The sequence below is a fragment of the Gracilinanus agilis genome, chromosome 3 (genome assembly GCF_016433145.1).
Source record: "Gracilinanus agilis isolate LMUSP501 chromosome 3, AgileGrace, whole genome shotgun sequence".
Taxonomy (NCBI): domain Eukaryota; kingdom Metazoa; phylum Chordata; class Mammalia; order Didelphimorphia; family Didelphidae; genus Gracilinanus; species Gracilinanus agilis.
This window is the reverse complement of record NC_058132.1, coordinates 668,383,858-668,405,513: the sequence shown is the minus strand read 5'-3', so window position 1 is coordinate 668,405,513 and position 21,656 is coordinate 668,383,858. Positions and strand designations below refer to the sequence as shown.

The window sequence follows — 21,656 nt, the reverse complement described above, 5'->3', positions numbered from 1 at the left end:
CTCTCTCTCTCTCTCTCTCTCTCTCTCTCTCTCTCTCTCTCTCTCTCTCTGTCTCATCTGTCTGTCTGTCAGTCCCCCAACTCTACCGGATTGCTTCTCTGAAATATATTAAAGGAAAATAAGAGGGGTTACTTTGGGTGTAAGGGAGAACTCCAATACTTTGAGGTATCAAGAAAAACCCAATGGAAAGAAGTGACAATTGAACTGAGCAGAGAAGGGATGTTGAAATTATAAGAGGTGGAGAAGAGAAAGCAGAGTGTTTGAAGCACAGGGTAGAGGGATGAGAGGTAAATATGTATAGCTAGTGTGCTAATTCAGCTGGAATGAAGAGTGTGAGAGAGGAAATGAAGTGTAATAGTGCTGCTAAGATATAGGACAGTCAGATCATGGAGGATTCTGAACTCCAGAGGCATTGAGATTTTATCCTTTAGGTAATAGAGAACTGATAAGGGGGAGTGACACAGCTAAACCTGGGCTTCTAGAAAGATCATTTTGGTAGTTTAATGAAGGATGGACTGAATAGGCGAGAAGACCGAGTCAGGGAGACTAATAGGGATGACTTCTATGGTTGAGGTGAGAAGTGAGGAGGCCCTCATCTTGGATGATGGCTTCATGAGGAGAGAGAAAAGGAACAAAGTAATGGAGATTGTGGAGTTTGAATCCACAAGCTTTTGCATCTAGATCATGCTTGATGCGTAGCGAGGCAGAATTTTTCTTTCATTGAGCCCTTTCCTCATCCATTCAAAACCCAAGCATATTTTTAGGGAAATTGGATCTGCTTGCTCCTGACCACTCACACTTAAGTCAATGGTTGCTCGGTCATCTCAAGTTGAAGTCTCAGAGGCTTTTGGAACAGCTTTCCTTTGAGCTGGGAAATTGTTTTGGGGAAGTGGAGCTGTAAGATATTGAAAATGAGTTTGAAATTTTGAACCCAGGCAACCCCAGTCGGGTGGGATCTTCGCCAACCCATTTTCCAATCCTGAGTCTGACCCAGCTCTGTGGGAGTGGGAGGTGCTGGGACCAGAACACTCTCTCTTTGGCTGACTTCCACAGACTTGAGCTTTAAATCAAGTTCTGACAAAAGGAATACTCACCCTGAGATTTGGGTCAGTGTGTGTTTGTTTGCACTGCAGTAAATTATCAAATACAATAGCTGGGGCATTGTTTTTTTTTCTGCTAACTGAAACTCCTAAAGACTTTCATTCAGTTCTGGCCTTGGCTAAGGGAGTAAGCTGCCCTGGCAAGATGCAGTTAACCCCTCCAGTACCACTTGCAATGACTTACCCTCACTGCAGTCTGTGCCAATGAAGCCAGGGGGGCAGTTGCAGGTGCCAAGCAGGGGGTCACAATGGCCTCCATTCATGCATTGACACATCTTTTGGCAATAAGGACCATAAGTGCCGTCTGGGCACCCTGTTGAAAAAAGAACAAAACCACATGTTACACTGTTTCTGGAAGCCGCCCAATGTCTCATTTCGTGTTCTTGGGCACTCAGTTACTTAAACATTCAAAGTGATGGTTCATTGGGTATTTTTGGTCCAGCTCAAGTTATTCCCACCAGACTCCAACTCTTTTTGGTCAGGCAGCTGTCTCAGAGATTCAAGTCAAATCAGTGAGTATTTAAGTGCCTACTGTGCGCCAGGTTATGTGATAGGTACTGAGGAGGTAGAGACAAAATAAAACATTGCTTGGCCTTGAACAGCTTAGATTCTACCATGTCTAGGAAGCAGACTATCACCTACCCATGTCCAAAATTCTCTCCCTCTTCCCCTTCTCCCTCTTATATTTCCTTGTTTCTTCCAAAGGATCAGCTCAGGTACTGACTTCTATATGAACTTTTTTTTTAACTCAGAAAAGAAATATATTATTAATACATTTTTCAGTTCAACAACTTTTTTTGTCAAAAGAATCTAGTATTAAGTGGATAAAATGAACCCACACAAACTATAATTTTACTATTGCATTGTAGATGTTAGGAAAATGTATGGCTGTCTCCTTTAGGAATGGCTGTCCAGGGGAAGAATTAAATTACATATTATTTACATATTCTGTCTAACTAATAATTGACCTAATTAACATCCTAAGAAATGAGCATATATTCTCTTCTCCTAGACGTTCATTATTTTTCTCCTGAAACATTGCTTTATATTGACTTCTTGATGTAGATTTATTTTCTCCCAGTAGAATATAAGGTCTTTGAGTGCAGAAACTGTTTTTAGTGTAGAGTGAAAATGAAGAAACCTTTCCCTTCCTAAGTATCAGTGGTTCCCAAACTTTTTTGGCCTACAGCCCCCTTTCCAGAAAAAAAATATTACTTAGCGCCCTGGAAATTAATTTTAAAAAATTTTAATAGCAATTAGTAGGAAAGATAAATGCACCTGTGGCCATCACCGCCCCCTGGGTCGCTGTAGCACCCACCAGGGGGTGGTGGCACCCACTTTGGGAATCACTGCTCTGTATCCTCCATTAAAGTCTTTCCTGGACCCTCTACATGGAATGGTCTCTACTCTGGGTTCATAAGACTACACCAGTTGAATGGAATTTCTCGTACAGTCTATCATGTTGGAATGGCTTAGACCATGCAACCAACATTGGGCTCTGTGTCTGATATCTGACAATTCCAGAAAAGTCAATAGAAAAAGACTTGTTAACAGTTTGATCACAAGGTAACTGCAACTGGACCTCCAAGGGATTGTGATGTGTTCCAGTGGAACGGATGCTGATCTCAAAGAGACTTCAACTCTCTGAATATAGAATGATTCTATATTTTATATTTGGGTGTCCTGGTTCTAAGGAAGACAAAGCAAAGGCTTACCTATAAGAATCCAGCATATTAGAGACTGTCAAACCTCCAGTGAGAGATTGATGAGCATAGAGAGCAGTAGGCAGAAGAAAGAGATAGCTGATGGTACTTACCCATCATTTATGTTCCTGTCAGGCTGGTGTTAGGACCTTAACCCTAAATTTAATGTAAATAAAACTATTTTGTTGAAAACAAGAACACCAATAGGGAGTATGGTGTTCCACCAAGAAAAGTGCCCTCCTTGAAACCTAGAACAAAATAGTTGTCTGGGCATTACAGAGGTCCCTACTCTAATGGCTCAGAGGACCTAGCAGCCCTTGGCTCAGAGACCCATAAATCTTGGTTAGGACAACGAAGTCTTTCCTGACTCACTACTCCTCTTTGTATTCTTGAAATTGTATGTTTCTGTACTTCTGTAATTAAAGTATTTCTTTCCATAAACCCTAAAAAGATAAACAATTTCCCTATCATCACTGGCCAGGATTGATCAGGTTCAGGGAACTACCACCCCCAGGGGGTTATTCCTCAATGCTGTCACTTGCTTGCACTAAGAGTTGACATTTTTGCCACCTTATATTGTTTACAGTTGGAGAAAAAGCCTGCATCTATGGGTCACCGTAGACTGGACAATGAGTTCTGAGCCATGACTGACAATCACCTGCATGAGGAATTCTCTGATTAGATCTCTACTATGCTCCATAATCCAGAATTTGGAAATCTAAAGAACTGGATGAGGGAAGAAGGGCATTGAAGTTGATGTCTCATGTCCTACTGCTTTGTATCCCAAGATTTCTGGCTATTTCTAAACTATATTGTCTAACGAGAACCATCCCTTTCATCAAGCTCTCATTGGAGGTTTGACAGTGTCCCTAATATGCTGGATTCTTATAGGTAAGCCTTTGCTTTGTCTTCCTTAGAACCAGGATACCCAAAACTTTCTACTTTCCTTTTCTCTTGCTTCCTCCTCGCACCAACTTATATAGCTTCTTATGTTATCTTCCCCTATTTTTTTAAACCCTTACCTTCTGTCTTGGAGTCAATAGTGTGTATTGGCTCCAAGGCAGACGAGTGGTAAGAGTAGGCAATGGGGATCAAGTGACTTGCCCAGGGTCACACAGCTAGGAAGTGGCTGAGGTCAAATTTGAACCTAGGACCTCCCATCTCTAGGACTGGCTCTCAATCCACTGAGCTACGCAGCTTCCCCCTATCTTCCCCTATTATTTAAGCTCTTTAAGGGCAGGAACTCTCCTTCATGATTATTATACTTGTATCCTGAGCATGGCATATAATAAGAGTTTAATAAATATATTTTCATTCATTCCCCTAATAAACAGCTTAATTTGACCTGTTAGTGATGAGTGTGAGAAGTCCTTTCTTATTTTAGACTCTAATACCTGAGTATTCTCAGCAGGATAGATACACATCACTTAGAGCTTGTCATTTCCAGGTGAACTCACCTTTAACATGAAAGAAAACCCCCAAATAACACTCAAATTTCAGCAGAAGGGGACCTCAGAGGTCATCTAGTCCAAGCAGATCATTATAAAGATGAGATGAGGAGGTCTAGAGAATGGAAGTGATTTTTCCTCAAAGATGATATAAACAATAAATAATAGACACAGTATTTGAACCCAGGTCCTCTGATTCCAGACGAAGTATTCATCCTACTAAATCATTCTGTTTTGTCTATGTAGAGGTCTCTGAATCAAGATGTGTCCAATTTGAATACCCTTGAGCAATCATAGGTCATAGGATCGTAGATTTGGGAACTGAAAGGATCTGAGAGGCAACAGTCCAAGCCTTTAATTTTAGAAATGAGAAAAATGAATTCTGGATTATTAAGTGACTTGTCTCAGGTCAAATGACTACCAAGATCAAAGATAGGATTTGAACATAGGTCTTTTTGACTCTATCCACTTTGCATATTGCCTCTATTTAGTTTTAAAATCTATGAAGCACTCTTACATTTATTTCATTTGAGTGTTGCCATCATACGATGAGGTATATAGGTGAGGAAACTGAGACTTAGAGAGATGTAGAGTCTTAGCCAAGGTCACACAACTCATAAGTGACAATATTGTAAACTAATCATGGATAGCAACTGAGTAATCTCTTGAGGTGGCAGGATGCCCAGTAAGAGGAAATTGCAACCACTGACAATTATGGAATCCCCTGAAGTGGCAGGATGCCCTACAATAAGAAATATAGCCACTCAGGGCAATTCTATCAGCCAAAGACTAAAGACTAGAAAAATCAAGTTGGTTCAAGGGCACAAGTAGAAGGCAGAGGGAGGGTAGAGACTACAATGGAAACCTAAGTAGAGAATCTCCCTATGAATGAGTTTGAGGCAGAAAAATGGACTTCTGTGGACCTTGAAGATACCTCAACTACTGGCCTGTGATTCTACCCACAGTTCTCAGTTAGCTGGAAATAATTATTGCACCGTGGAAATCTGGGTGCTATCACAGCTGGGATGCCTGGACAGGACTAGACAAATGGGGGAATTTCCCCTCTTCTGTATTTGATATTCATTCCCACAATGAACATATTGGATAAGTCTGTGCATCTCCTTCTGGGTCAGCACATTTGGCATCAGCAAAAAGAAAACATGATCTGTCTTTTATCACTGGAAGAATTAGAAGCAATGAGTTGAAGTTATTTGCCTATTATGTAGGATGATATAGAGAGCTTTGCAAGCCCAAGGCTCTGTTAAAAACACCGACTATAACAACTATAATAACTATATGTTATAGATGTAACAACTAGGTCCAGAATTGTGGTTCTGATCACTTCTGCTGTCTGCTTTATAATGAATGTAGCAGAAAGGCAGGTCATTTAGTATAATTTGGGGCTATGTGAACAAACCCCAGGTTATCCAATTTAGATTTCCCACATCTGTAGGTGTAGTTGTAGATCTCCATTCTCCAAGGATGATATCTGGAGGAGAAAAGTCAAGGTTGGGTCTTTGGTGTCCAAAGTCCAGTCACTTTCAACTGTGCTTCGAAGACTGCACTAATGAGACTTTGCATTATTTCAGAAGAATCAGAGAGAATGAAGCAGCTTGGTCAGAAACTATCTCTGCAGGCTTTTTTCTGTCCATTCAATGGAGGAGATCCGATGTGGGCATTTGCTAGAGCCCCTGATCACGTTGATTCTTTCTTTCCCCTTGCCTTCCAGCTTTCCCTTTTCTCATCCCTTCCTCCATTTACTTTTTTATTTCTAGGTCCTCATTTTCTATCATGATATTGATTCAATACAAACAAGGGAGTTATCATTGGGGAAAACCCTTGCCAGCTGCGGGAGTGATGCTGCTGCTACCCCTTCTATTTACATCTGAGTGCATACCTTTTCCTTTGCCCAATATGTTTTGAGAATTCCATCCCTGGCCTGGTCTGATGGGATGAGGCACAGCCTTCCATTGAGTCCAAACCATCTGTCGAATGACCAGACTTCTTCATTAGGAAGCATCAACAATTTATCACTGCCACAAGCTATTTTTCCAATCTTATCTCTAATGACATTTTTATAGAACCCTATGATCCAGCCAAATCAGAGGCTTAAAAATGATTTAAATATTTATTGTGTTTTATCTCCTTTATACCTTTATTCAAGTCATTCTCTCTGGTAGAAAAATATTTCTAGTTCCCATCAGTTCAACTCCTACCAATCAATCAAGATTTGACTAAAATATCATTTCCTTTGGCCAAGGCTCTGCACGTATCTCCTCCCAAATTCTCTGCCTGCTGCCTTTTGCCCATGTATCTTCAATGTGATATCTCTTCAGTACTCAGCTTTGAGGGCCCAGGAACACTTCTAAAAGGTTCCCTCACTTTTACTGGCTCAAATTATCCTATCCCGAATACCAGGAGAAATGTCTCCATGACAATCCTCCAGTATTAGGAAACTGACTCCTCACTTGTAAGTACAGAGACCACTCTCTATTATAAAATTATTATTTAGAGGAAAAACACAAAGCCTTGAGCTTTAATGATCCAAATCTAAGTCCATATATGATCAAATATAATAGGCTCCTGTTAAGTGTGACTTTGCCCTTTGTTCTTCGTTGTTCAAAGTGAATATGTTTCCCCACCTTTCCTCTCCTTCTCTCCCTTCCCTCTTCTTCCTCTCTTTCTTCCACTTCCCTTCCTTTTCACATTCTATACCAGTTACAATTCTCCTTTCCTCATCTATTTGACCTTCTACATACGCAGAGATTTTGATAATTCTCCTAAATGAGGATTTTTAACCTTTTTTATATCATGAACCCATTTGGCAATCTGGTAAAGTCTATGAGCTTCTTCTCAGAAAAATATTTTAAAATGCAAGATATTTAGGATAACAAAGGAATTTAATTACATTGAAATAGCAGCCATCAAAATATTTTTTAAAAATTTAAAAAAGAAATTCCCTATAGATTGAGACTCCTTAGCCATTATGTGTGTTATACATCCCTTTGGTGGCTTTGAGAAATTTATGAACTCTGTATTTATAAATACATAAAATAAAATCAATAGCATTACAAAGGAAACTAATTATATTTAAATATAATTGTATCAATATTTAAAAAAGAAAATGTCAGGGTAAGAACCTAGTTTTTAAATCAAGCCTTAGGAAGAAAAATAAGATTGGAGTTGGGGTAGGGAGAGAGTGGAGAAAGTGCATTCCCCACCAGGCTACAGATGGGTCTGGGGCATTTCACATCTCTCTTCAGTACTTTTTGATTTTGGTTGTTTCTATAAATTACAGTCTTTGTTTATGGGTGCAAATACAATGCAAATTCCTTTCTCCCTCTTCCTAAAGATCGCCCTCCACACAAACCCCCAACAATGTTGGAGAAAGAAAGCTCAGAGCAAGGCATAATTCTACAAATTAAAGACAATTTCTCTTTCCTCCTATAGCTATTGGATTATTTTGTGCCATAAAAGAAAAATATCCAAATCACTTCCCAAGCTCCTTCACATTTCCTATCTTCATAAGACATTAGCGCTTATGACATAAGCATAAGGCAAAACATAGAAGTTTACCCTTGGTCCAAGCTTTCTCTAGCTCTCCTCCACAGCTTTTTGACACATGCTCTCATCCATACTTATGAACAAACATTTTCTGTAGTCTTTTTTAATATAAAAATGGGCGATTTCCAAAAAGCTCCCCACCTTTCTTATTGTGTTTTCTTTCTATTGATTGAAAATGTTTCCCTGGACCCAATCCATGTTGATACACTTTTTCTTTTGTAGTGATACTTCCCCTTCTGATTTAGTTCCAATGACAATGATCAATTCAGGGATGAGAAAAATTAAACAGACAGCACACACACACACACACACACACACACACACACACACACACACACACACACACACACTATTTGACACTCACTTTACTGAGGGTCACCTTTTTAAGGATCTGGGATTTCACTGCTTGTGGACATCCAGCTCAAATGAAATAACACATATAAAATGCTTTTTGAATCTTAAAATGACATATATATTCTCTTTCTCCTCCTTTTTATCCTCTTCCTTCCCTTCATCTCTTCCACCTTATTTAATTTGAAAAGAATTTATTAATGGTTATTGACTGACTGCCAGACAATATGCCGGGTGCTGAGAATACAAAGACAAAAAAAAAAAAAAGAAGTCTGTCTTCAATAGTTTACATTCTACCTAGGGATAGGGTGAGGTGAAGAATATGTGCATAGCGAAATCAATATACAATGCATACAAAGCAAATATTTGGTGATTTTCCAGTGGGGTGGAATTATAAAATTTGGACAGTCCCTGTGTAGTACCTCGGCTGATTGTTGAAGTCAACTCAGGATTCCAAGAGACAGGTATGGATGGAGGACATTCCATATTCAAAGACATGGATATAGGAGATGGTATGTCCTATGCAGAGATCATGAAGCAGACCCATATGGCTACAACATGAACAAGATAGTCAAGAATTCTATTCTAATTCAATTCTCTAATTTTATGATTAAAGAAATGAAGATCTGAAGAGATGAAGAGGTGGTGTGTGGTGGGAAGCTGTCCAAGGTCAACATAGCCTATAAATAGGAGATCTAGTACTTAACCTAATGGCACTCTCTTAATCTATTTAGAGTACAGCTAGACATGGTTCAAGTAGGGATACAACAGATACAACAATTCCGGAGTACAGATCATGTCCCATTGCACCAGCAGGACCCTGAAGGCTGCTCACACATACTACTCTCATGATATCTGCACAACTTTTCTACAAAAGTTAAATGACAAACTGTGGGCTACCTCTTCAAGCGAAAAGCAATTTCAGCTCAAAGGAATGGAGACCTAATATATAATTGCCTACATTACATGAAATAATGTGTTACTAACTCTTTAAAAAATCCTTACTTTCCATCTTTGAATTAATATTGTGTATTGGTTCCAAGGCAGAAGAGTGGTAAGGGGGAAGCATTAAAGGTTAGGTGACTTTCCCAGGGTCTCACAGCTAGGAAGAGTCTAAGCCAGATGTGAATCCAGGAGCTCTCAATCCAGTGAGCCACCTACTTGCCTCTTACTTACTCTTTAATTGATGCTATGGTTGAATTTCTATATATCTAGCATAACATTAAGAAATTTGAAGTTCCATGGAATTCTCATGATTCTTCTTTGGTACAATTAATTATATTTAAACTTTCAAAACAAATCTCAAAGACCATCTACAAAAGCTATAAGGATCAGAGAATTATAGATTAAAAGATGAAAGGGAAATTGGAAGCCATCAAATCCACCTCCCCCTAATTCATAGTTCTTGAAACTATGCTAGTGACATCTCTATTTTAGGTTGAGGCTAAAAATGATGACCAACATAACATTTAAAAAAAAAAGCTTCTATAAAAGCTTTTGTTTTAATTGGGGTAGTATTATTATTAATCTTATTTAAGTTATTAAGAAACAATATCAGTCATTTCCTAATAACACCATATTATAGATTCTTCCTTTAATACAGAAAAAATAAATAGTTTAACAAATGAAAGATGCATTAAACCATGGCTGTTACTGTATGCCATATCTGAAACCTATCATAGTTCACCATATCTCAAAGGAGAGCAGAGAAATAGGTTCCATCATACCTTCTCTGGAATCATGATCCCACATTATATTTTCCCCATATACATATGTATGCATATGTAATGGAAATAAACCTTTAAAGGCTTAAACTGAATAAAATTTTTGGAAATAAGACTTTAAATTCAAAAAAGCTAAATTACTTCTCTGAAAGGAAGCCAGGTGGGGTCAGGAATATCTCATTTCAAATTTGGTCTCAGATAACTTACTAGCTGAATGCCCTTAGACAAATCACTTAACTATTGTTTGCCTCAGTTTCCTCAATTGTAAAGTGGGGATAATAATAACACCAGCCTCCCAGAATTATGTGAGGGTGAGGTGTTTAGTATCGTGCCTGGCCCATAGTTGCTGCAAAGTGGCAAGTATTATTATTATTATTATCAGTTACTAATATATCATTTGTTTAAATAACTTTATTTATTGATTTATCCCAAATTTCTGTCTTACAGCATTCAATGCATTTTTTTTCTCACAGTAGTCCAGTAAAGTAGATAAGGGAAGTATTATCATCATTTTCTGCATGAGGAAACAAAAGTTGAGAGATTTGGTGACTTGAGATCATAGCTTTGGGGCTAGCAGAGCCCTCAGAAGCCATCTAACCTAACCATCACATTGTACCTTTTATGAGAGGTTCAGTGAATTATCCAAGTCCCTGGGAGAGCCAGGATTCAAATTCAGATTTCTGAAATCAAGTCCAGTGCCCTTTCTAGGACAGCCCACTTGCCTTGTGAATAGCTGGTCACTTCCTAGTTGTATTTTTGTGTATCTATGGTAATCATGGCACTCTCTGCCACTCTCCATCTCCCAATGAAAAATTATTTAATTCACAAGCCTGCTTTGCTCTATAACTTTGGGAATGTTTGAAAATTGATTCTTGGAATGGGATATGATGCATCCCCTATCCACATGTCCTCAGATTTTAACAAGGAAGTCCACACCCAGCCCATAATGATTGCACTTGGCTGGTCTTGGAGTGAAGTTTTGGTCTTCCCTCCCTCTTTTTCTTAAGCAGTATTTGGGTCATTCCTTGGCGTTTGCTCCAGCCTTCACTATTATTTCCACTCCCCAGTGGAAATCGAAATCGATCTTTTCTCTCTGGCAGAGGGTGTCCTATTGTTTCCCACTAAAAATCCACTAGGATCTCACCCTTCACTATACCTCAAACGCTGGAAGAAGAATCTTGGTTTGGATTATGACAAAGTAGTCTGTAAACCAGCCAAAGTGATTGACTTCAATGTTTAGCCCTCCATCTCCCCACAGAATTCTTAGCTTCCTTCAAGGTTCAACTCAAGTATCACTTCTTACATGAAGTTATTTTTCTAGAATCCTTTAGTTTTAAGTGCCCACATCCTCCTCCCCTAATTATGATGTAAAGCATATATGTTTGGATGTTCTTTCAGGGCTATGTTAGAGCCAGTTCAAAAAGGCTCAGGAGAGATGATTATTTAATTTATTTACACCTTGGAAATTAGCAACTGCCTGAAAAACAGAGCCTGATTAATTGTTTTGTTGATTATATAGGTAAGAGAGTGGCGAACAAAATGTTAATAATGCCAATTAAATTAAAAAGTAAATCATGCCCTCATTTTCCCCAGAGATCCAGCTGTTAAACATTTACCCGACACCTTTGATTTGTATCCCACTGTTTCCATCCAATAAAACATAAGTTCCTTGTGAAAAGACACTATTTTCCTTCTATTTTTGTATCCCCAGTGCCTAAGGCAATGAACTGTATGGAGATGGTACTTAATGAGCACTTCTTAGATTGGACTTGATTTGTTTAATTATGTAGTTTGAAGAGAATGTGAACAGTATGATTAGCATACTCTGTGAAGACATTTAATGTTTCTCAGTATTGCTTTTGTCCTAAAAGAGATTTGATTTAATGATGATCTACATAAATACTAGATATTTTAATCTGTTATACTTTGTTTTCTAAAAACCACTTAGTGGAGAGTCTTAAAGTAGTCAAGGAAGGCACTCAAACAGGGGAGATGTTGGATAATGTAGTCACAAGATCTGGATTCCAATGGAATCTCTACAGTTTCTATCTGTGTTTATAACATCACAGATATAGAACTAGAAGGAGTCTTAGAGACCATTTCTTTCAACTTTGTTGTACAAATAAGGAAAATGAGACTTGGAGAACTTAAGGGACTTGCCCAGGGTCATGTAGGCAACAAACATTGTGGAGGGATAAAAGTGACTCCTCTGACTCCAGAGCTTACCTAGGGCATGATACTTAACTTCAGTTTCCTTATCTATAAAATGAGAAGTCTAGGATAGATGATGTAATCTACTCACCCATCCTGTTTTTATAACTGTGGTTTATTTGCAAAGAATTCCATTACTAGATGAGAGAGGAGGGAAGAGAGAGGAAGGAGGGATAGAGAGAGAGAGAGAGTGAGACAGAGACAGAGATGTAGACAGAGAGATAGAGGGAGAAAAAAGAGGAGAGAGACAGAGAAAAAGAGAGAGAGGAGAGAGAGGGAGAGGAGAGAGAGGAAAGAGAAAAATGGAGAGAACAGAGAAAGAGAGAGAAGGGAAAGAGAAAAGAAGAGAGAAAATGAGAGAGGAGTAAGAAATAGAAAGAAGAGAGGGAGAAAAAGAGAGAGAGTGAAGAAGGGAGAAAGAGAAAAGAGAAGAGAGACAGAGAGAAAAAGAGAGAGGGAGATAGAGAGGGAAGAAAGAGAGAAAAAGAGAGGGAGAGGGAGAAAAAGAGAAGGGAGAGAGATAGAAAAGAGGAGACAGAAAAAGAGAGAGAAGGGGAGACAGAGAGAGAGAGAGAGAAAGAGAGAGAGAGAGAGAGAGAGAGAGAGAGAGAGAGTGAGTCTGAGTCTCTGTACTTAAGCTAATAAGACTTGGCCTGTCTAAACTTTGTTTACTGTGAGCTTCAGTGGTAGAAGCCAGGTTTTCATTCATTTCCTGATCTCTTCTTCCTGGCACTGGATGGTTGTTCCATGACCAGTGTTTTCCAGGCCCTTCTGTACCATGTCGGGGCTCTCTCAGGAATACTTATCAGTTGAATTGCCTATATAGTTTCTGAAGCATTCAATGACTCACTATCTTCTAGAAGAAGATTGACCTCATGAAAGCTGAGCATCTATCCAGGTTGTGGAAAATGGAAAGCCACAATTCTGTGGCCACTTCAGAACTTCTCCCCTCTTTGAAAGTCCAGAGCAGGAAGGTCTCAAACCATCAGGCAGTTGGGTTTTTGCCCTTCTACTCTCAACATGCTGGACCCAAACCTGCCCATCCTTTGAGTTATGGACACGTGGCAGGCTCCTTCCTGCCAGTTCCTCTGCTTCCTCTGAACTCTGCCAAGAGAAAATGTCGAGCCTCTACTCCAAAGTTGAGAACATGAAAGCCCAGTTGCTTTTGGCTGTTGTAGCCTTTGCTTCAGAGCCAGCTACACCTTTTATGGAGATTTTCTTGAACTCCTTTTCACAGTCCTGTAATTATAAGAGATGCTGCCAAGGTGCTTTTCCAGCAGCATCCAATCACATGTTGACCGGCCTTCAGCCAATTCGACTTCTTAGGGAGCGGCTCCCTAAATTGAGTCTCAGTTTTACAAGAAAAGGGAAATAATAAAAAAAAGAAAGAAAATAAAATCCTTCATCCCAAAGTAGTTTGCCTTCTGAAAAACAAAACAAAACAAAACAAAACAGGCATTCCATAGCTAAATAAAATCCAAGGGTCAGTTTTGTTGGACTGGAGCTCTAAAGAATCCTGAATGTGTGAAAGTTACATCTCAACTGCTGAGACAATAGCTGTTACAGACAAAAAATGAATCCAAATCAGGTCAGATCCTTGATAATAGTAACTGGCGTTTTGATGATGCTTAAATGTTGGCAAAATTCTTTGTGTGATCTCATGTGACAGGCAGTGGAAATATGGCTAGACTCAGAATCAAAGGATTGAATTCCAGTCATGCCTTTACTATTTACCACTTAGGTCTTGGTCAAGCCAACTAACCTCTCTGGGTCTCAGTTTCCTCATCTGTAAAATGAGGGAGTTGGATCAAAAGGCATCTGAATCCCACATTTAATTCTAAACTTTAATCTTCTGATCACCTGAGCTTCACTAGACACCTATGAGACAGGTAGTACATTTATCATTATCCTCATTTTACAGAGGATAAAGTTGAAGTAGTCATTAAGAGACTTGCCCAGAGTCACACAACTAAGTGTCTGAGGCATTTTTGGACTCAGGATTATAGCATGCTACCTCTCGGTGGTATTCTGACCTGCAACAATAAGATGTGTAGGAGATCTTCATTTAGACCAGTGATTCCCAAAGTGGGCACCACCACCCCCTGGTGGGTGCTGCAGCGATGCAGTGAGGTGGTGATGGCCACAGCGCATTTATCTTTCCTATTAATTTCTATTAAAATTAAAAAAAATAATTTCCAGGGTGCTAAGTAATATTTTTTTTTGGAAAGGGGGTGGTAGGCCAAAAAAGTTTGGGAACCACTGATTTAGAGAAAAATGTTTTTATACCACTGGCACTTCCTAGTATTCCAATGAAACTGACCTTATGACGTCAACAAATTAAGGAAAGCAGAAAATATACTACATCTTCTAATAGATGCTGTATGCCATCCCAGTAGGTCTCTACTCCTCTGCTGTCTTATTGTCTGTCCTCTGGGCCTTTCATGTATTTTTTTAAGTTAGAAGGAGTTATTAATTAGAATCTTTTTCATACTTCAGAAATGTGATTTAGAAAAAGGATGTCTAAAATGGCATTTAAATTGGGTTGCTCCATTTTCGTCCATTAGAACTTTATAATTCTTTAATATACACTGAGCCCTGAGCAGTGTTTGGCATAGAATAGGTGTCTAATAAATGCTTGTTGAATTGAATTATCTGTTGGGCATATGCCAGTGAGAATTAAGGACCACTGATTGAATGTATGCCTGTGTTGGAACTGGTCTTTTTGGGGGAAAGGGGAAGAGGAGGGTAAGAAGAATGGTCTCAAAGGCATGCATAATCTTTGCTAAAACTAACATTAATGTTGAGGTAGTTTAAAAATGACCTGCACAGATCCATGTTGGAGTTCAATGCATGATCCGCAAAAGGAAAAGGAAGGAAAGGAGGCTTTGCCAAATGGAAGGGGAAAGAATGTAGCCAGGGGAGCCAAAGCCATTTTATTTTTAAACATACAAAAGAGTATTATAAATAATTGAAAGTTTAAAAATTAAGTATCTGACTGAGCCATTTTAAATGCCTTTTGGGATTTTTTTTAATCACACATTCTTCTGTCACAAATTTCAATGCTCCTGATAGCCTAACACATGAATATAAGTCTTTGGGAGCTAGGGACTCATCTTTATTTTATTAGGTATCATTGAGCCAATTGGCAGCTTGTCTTCTGAGCTAGTCACCATCTTCAATCCAGAATAACAATTTGTTTAATTTGATTGTTCCTAAGCAGAGTGTGTAATTGACTTTATGAATCATTTTAGATTTATTGCCTGTTGCAGCATTAGTTTATAATAACGGTTTGTCTTTCCCTATTCGTTTTTTTTCTCCCTCCTTCCCTACTCTCCCTTTATCTTTTGCTTTCTTTCTCTTTGCCTATCTGTTTCTCTTTCTTGTTTCTTATTCTCCCACTGTCTTTTCATTCTGTATTTCTGTCCTCTCTGTATATTTCTCTGTCTTTTAATTGTTTTTCCACCTCCCTTTTCTTTTCATTTTTGCCTTTTCTCTCTGTCTTTTCTCTCTCAATTTTTCCTTCTTTTCTCTTTCTATTTCCCCTTTCTTTCTAACCCCTCTGTCTACCTGTCTCTTTCACATTTGGAGTGAAAAAATTATATTATATTCATAATATAAGAATGTCATGCAAGAAAACTATGAAGCTACAGAGAAGATAATCAATAAAAATGATTTCCATCATGAAATGGAACTGAAAAAAATGAGTGGGTACCAGTATTGGGGCATTAGTCTTCTGAAAAAAGATATGGGCTGTGTCTCCTTAATGAATAAATTGAAGCCTAGGAAAACCCTGATTAAGAGCATGGTTGTTTCCATATCAGATAGCCAGGACTGGGTGACATTCTTTATTCCCTATCCAGCACTGACATACCTGTTTATGGGCCTTACTACATGTGCCTAGTGGCCAATGTAAGGGAAGAGGAAATGTAAACCCAATGAATTAAATTTGTCTTTGCAAATATAGCATGCACCATGAGAGTAGGGGAGAAATTTATTAAATAAGACCATTGCCTACAGAAGTGTGTAGCCCTCAGGGACTTCAGTTTCATTAAATTTACTTGGGGATTAGTTCACCATTTGATTTTGTTTGGTTCAGTCAATTTGTGACCAACTGTCAAGGGCCAGCTGCAATTTTCCTGTCACTGAAGGAAATCATAGGGTGATGTCAGGTAAAATCAACTAAAATCATCGTATAATCCATGAGGGACCATCCATTGAGAGAAAGAGGTTTTCAAGGTGCCACTGGCTGAAACTTCCCAAGCTATTCCAGTTTGTATTCACATTAGTTTGGATTGAATTTTTATTAGTCACTCTTTTGGGCTCATTTCTTCTTCTTTCCCCTTTCTCATCAATATTAAACTTCCAACATAATGCCTGTAGAATAATACATCATTTTATGAATAAACTCATTAGGAATTCTACAGTTTAGGAAGAATGAATTGGTCATTTTGAAGGTATTATGCTAGAGGTATCTATGTGATGTCAAAGTAAGTTGACTTAGTAAAAGAATATAGTCAAGCTAATTATTATTATTATTATTTATTGGACAGACCAAAGAGAAAGAAAATATAAATATACCTTATCACCTAGGAATGTTGTTGTCAGATAAATTTCCACTATCTACTCAGGAAAATGAATGTGCCTTTAAACATCATCCATTAAAGAAGATTATAGGGGAAATTTTTTGATACAAGATTCTTACTATCCTCTTTCAAAATCTTTTAAAATAGATTATGTATAGAAACATACATACAATTAAAATTAGCTCTAGGTGCTACTCCCTATGCCCCTTTTTGCTAATATGCTCTTGGGCAAATCACATCTGAATATGCAAAGTGAAGAAGTTTGACTAGATTGGCTCTTAAGGCCCATTCTAGTTCTCAATCTATAATCATACAATGCCAATAAATGTTATATAATTTATATATAATATTATAAGTGAGATATAGAGGGGAAGGATTTCTCCTTAACTAAATTGGGAGAGGAAAGAATAAGGTCTTTAGGCATTATGTCACTCCTATATTCATCTATGATATATTAGCTTATAAAACTTTCAGATTAAAAAAGCCCTGAAGACTTTTGTGGAAGGAGATGGGTAAGAGCTAAAATGATAGAGTAGAGAAAGCACTCACCTGAACTCTCCCAACACTCCCCTCCAAATATCTCTAAAATAATAGCTCAAATTAAATTCTAGAGTGTCAGAAGCAACAAAAGTTCAGAGTAAGACATTCTTCTAGACCAAGATAAAATGGAGGTGGGAAAAGAGATCTGTGACAAGGGAGAGGAGGCTCTCCTGTAGCCCACATGGATGAAACACTGGTAGTTATGGTTAGGTGGTAGGGACAGAACCAGTAGCAGTCAGAAACAGAAGGGGATCTGGCAACTCATCAGAAGGAGACTATATGGAACCCTGCTGGTATTGGCCACAGGACTAGATACAATTTGTCCATAACCACTTCTGGGTCAAGAGGAGCTTGGTCAATAGGGAGTGGAAACCCTAAGGTTTTGTATCACTTAAAGTTCCAAGAGGTCAGAGGCTGTTCCTGGATAAGAACTAGACTGTGGACCAAGAAACAAATGATCACACCTCTCCCTAAATCACACCACCTTGGAAGCACTGAAAAATTTCAAATCCTCTGAACAAGCCCTGAAAATAATGCAAAAACTCTTAAAGCTTGAAGTAGTGCACCACCCACCCCCATGCCAAGAACATAAAACTCCAAATCGAGAGAGTGGGAAAATGACCAAACAACAACAAAAGAATTTGATCATTAAAAGTTAATATGGTGACAAGAAAGATCAAGACATAAATCAGAAGAAGACAATGGAGTCAAAACAACTACAAGCAAAGCCTCAAAGGAAAAAACAAATCAATCAGAAACAATTCCAATAAGAATTCTTGGGAGAGCTTAAAAACGATTTTAAAAATCATGTGAGAGTAGTAGAAGAAAAATAGATAAAGAAATAAAAAGAATGGAAGAAAAATATGAAAGGACAATTAATAGCTTGGTAAGAGGCACCAAAAATACTGTGCAAAATAACACCTGAAATGGAAAAGAGGTACAAAAATTCACTAATTGGAATAACTTCTTTAAAAAGCATAATTATCCAAATAGAAAAAGAAGTACAAAAGTTCATTGAAGAGAAAAATTTAAAAAAAAATGGAGTAGGACAAATGGAAGCTAATGACTCCACGAAACATCAAGAAACAAAGTTAAAAGAATTTAAAAATAGAAGAAAATATGAAATATTTCATCAGAAAAATAATTGACTTGGAAAATAGACCAAGGAAAGATAATTTAAAAATTATTGGATTGCTTGAAAGTCATGATCAAAGAAAGAACCTAGACATCATATATCAAGAAATGATAAAGGAAAAGCACCTTAATATCTTAGAACCAGAAAACAAACTATAAAATGAAAGAATCCACAAATTACAACCTAAAAAAGTTCCCAAAATGAACATTTCCAGGAATATTAAAACCAAATTGCAGAGTTTCCAGGTCAAAAAGAAAATATTTCAAATAGAAAGAAACCACTCATATTCTATGGAGTCACAGTTAGGATCACACAAGATTTAGCAGCTACAACGTAAATGGAAAAGGGGGCTTGGGATATGATACTCTGGAAGAAAAAAGAGCTGGGATTACAAACAAGAAAACCTATCCAGCATAATCGAGGATAATCCTTCAAGGAAAAAAATTGATATTTAATGTAATTAAATGTTATTTACACATTCCTGATGAAAAGATAGAAGCTGAATATAAAATTTGACTTTTAAAAGTCAAGAGTAACATAAAAAGGTAAACATGAAAGAGAATCATGAAGGATTAAATATGATTAAATTATTTACTTTTCTATATATTAAGATGATATACATAATTTCTAAGAATGTTATAATGATGGGGTCATTTAGAAGGATTCTACATAGAAAAAGTGTAGAGGAGTGAATTAGTAATGTTAGGAAGATGGAAAAAAATTAATAGGTGAGAAAGAGGGGGATGCCTTGGGAGAAGAATGAAGGGAGTAACAGAATGGGGGAAATGATTTCACAAAGAAAAAAATTGCACACAGAGAAGAGCTTATATAATGAGGAAAGAATGTTGAGAGGGGCAACACTTGAACCCCATTCACATCTAAATTGCTTAAAAGAGGTAAAAGTATATAAACTTATGAAATAATTTGTGGAAATCTATTTTATTATTTATCTTACCTAGCAGGGAAGTAGGAAGATAAAAAGATTAGAGGAGGGTAAAAGGTTAAGAAAAAGGAGGGGTGATAAAGAGAAGGGAATATAAAAGAAAGTAGTGATCAGAAGCAAAATTGACATTAGTGGAGGAACAGGACAAAAAAGAGAGAGAGAAGGATAAACAGAAGAAAACGGGTTAGAGAAAAATGTTAGTGATCATCCTTTTCAAAATGAATGGGATGGAATTGTCCATAAAATGGAAGTAGATAGCAGACAGGATCAGGAACCAGAATTCAACAAGATATATTTACAAGAAACACACTTGAAATAGAAAGAAACAACAGTTAAAATAAGAGGGTGGAGTAGAATCTATTATGCTGCAGCTAAAGTAAAAAAAAAAAAAGCAGGAATAGCAATTATAATTTAAGACAGAACAAAAGTGAAAATAGAACTAATTAAAATGGATAAGCAGGGAAACTACATCATGCTAAAAGGCAACAAAGACAAAAAAGTAATAATTAAACATATGTGCACCAAATGGCACAGCATCCAAATTCTTAAAGGAAAAGGTAAATGAATCATAGGAGGAAATAGGCAGTAAAACTATATGAATGAGAACTCAACTTTTCACTCTCAAGGCTAGATTAACCTAATCATAAAATTAAAAAGAAAATAGTTAAGGAGATGAATAGAATCTTTAAAAAAAGTTAGATATGATTGATTGCTAAAGAAAATTGAATGGGAAAAGAAAGGAGAATGCTTTTTCTCAGCTGTACAAGGCACCTTCACAAAAACTGACTATTTATTAGGGCAGAAAAACATCACATCCAAATGCAGAAAACCAGGTACATCAAACACAGCTTTTTCAGATTATAATGCAATAAAAATTACATTTAGAAATAGGCTACATGAGCACAGATAAAACAATTAATTGGAAATTAAATAATCCAATACTAAGCAATGAGTGGCTCAAAGAACAAATCATTGAAACAATCACTAATTTCATCAAAATAAATGACCACAATGAGTAAACATTCCAAAATCTTGGGATGCCTCCAAAAAAGTACTTAAGGGGAAATTTATATCTTTAAACATATACCTTAATAAGAGAGAGAAAGAGCAGAATCAATGAACTGAGCATGGAAATTAAAAAAAAAAACAACTAGGAAAAGAACAAATTTAAAAACCCCAATTAAATATAAAAGTAGAAATCTTGAAAATCAAAAGAGAGATTAAGAAAATCAAAAGAAAAAATTGAATTAGTAAATAAAAATAGGAGCTGATTTTATGAAAACTCTAAAAAGGCAAACAATCAGTTAATTTGATTTTAAAAGGAAGAAAACCAAATTACTAGTATCAAAATGAAAAGGGCAATTCCACCATCAAATGAAAATGAAATTAAAATAATTATTAGGAGCCACATTGCCTTATTTCTTGCCATTAAATTTATAATTTAAGTGAAATAGATGAATATTTACAAAAAAATATAAACTTTCTAAATTAACAGAAAATGAAATAGAGTACTTAAATCATTCTTTCTTAGAGAAAGAACTTGAACAAGCCTGAACTGAGTTCCCTGAATTAAGATTCCCTAGTCCAATGAATTTATAAGTGAAATGAAAAGTTAATCCTAATACTATAAAAATATTTGAAAAAATAAGCAAAGAAGCAATCTTACCAAAATTATTTCATGACATAAATATGGGTTTGATTTCTAAGCCCAGTAGAGCAAAAACAGAGGGAAAAAACCTGTAGATCAATTTCTTCAATGAATATTGAGGTAAAAACTATTAATAAAATACTATCAAGGTGATTACAGCAGTATATTACTAACACACATTATGACCAGATGGGAGTTATACCGTGAATATAAGGTTGGTTCAATACTAGGAAAACCATAAGCATAATTGACCACATCAAGAACAAACCCAACAAAAATCACAAGATTATATCAATAGATGCAGAAAAAGCTTTTGACAACAAATAACACCCATCTCTATTAAAAGCACTAGAAGGTATAGGAATCATTAGAGCTTTTCTGGAAATGACATATAATATCTATCTAAAATCAAGAGGAAGTCACCTTTAATGGGGATAAACTTTCATAAGATGAAGATTTAAGGCAGGATGTCAATCATCACCAATTCAATACTGTACTAGAAATGCTAGCTATAGCAATAAGACAAGAAAAAGAAATTGAAGGGATAAAAACAGGCACGGAAGAAATAAAATTATCATCCTTTGCAGATGATATGGTGATATCCTTGAAGAACCCTAAAGAATGAACTAAAAATCTAGTTCAAACAATGGACAACTTCAACAATGTTGTAGGACATAAAATAAACCTACATTAAGTTTTCAGTATT

General features: G+C 37.0%; 1 protein-coding gene across 1 annotated transcript in view; it reads right to left on the bottom strand.

Annotated features, from left to right (window-relative positions):
- MEGF6 (multiple EGF like domains 6) overlaps positions 1-21,656 on the bottom strand; it is a 784,368-nt gene that overhangs the window by 37,762 nt on the left and 724,950 nt on the right. The window contains 1 exon segment of the mRNA XM_044669545.1: positions 1,285-1,413. Within this exon segment, the coding sequence (XP_044525480.1) occupies positions 1,285-1,413 (129 nt within the window).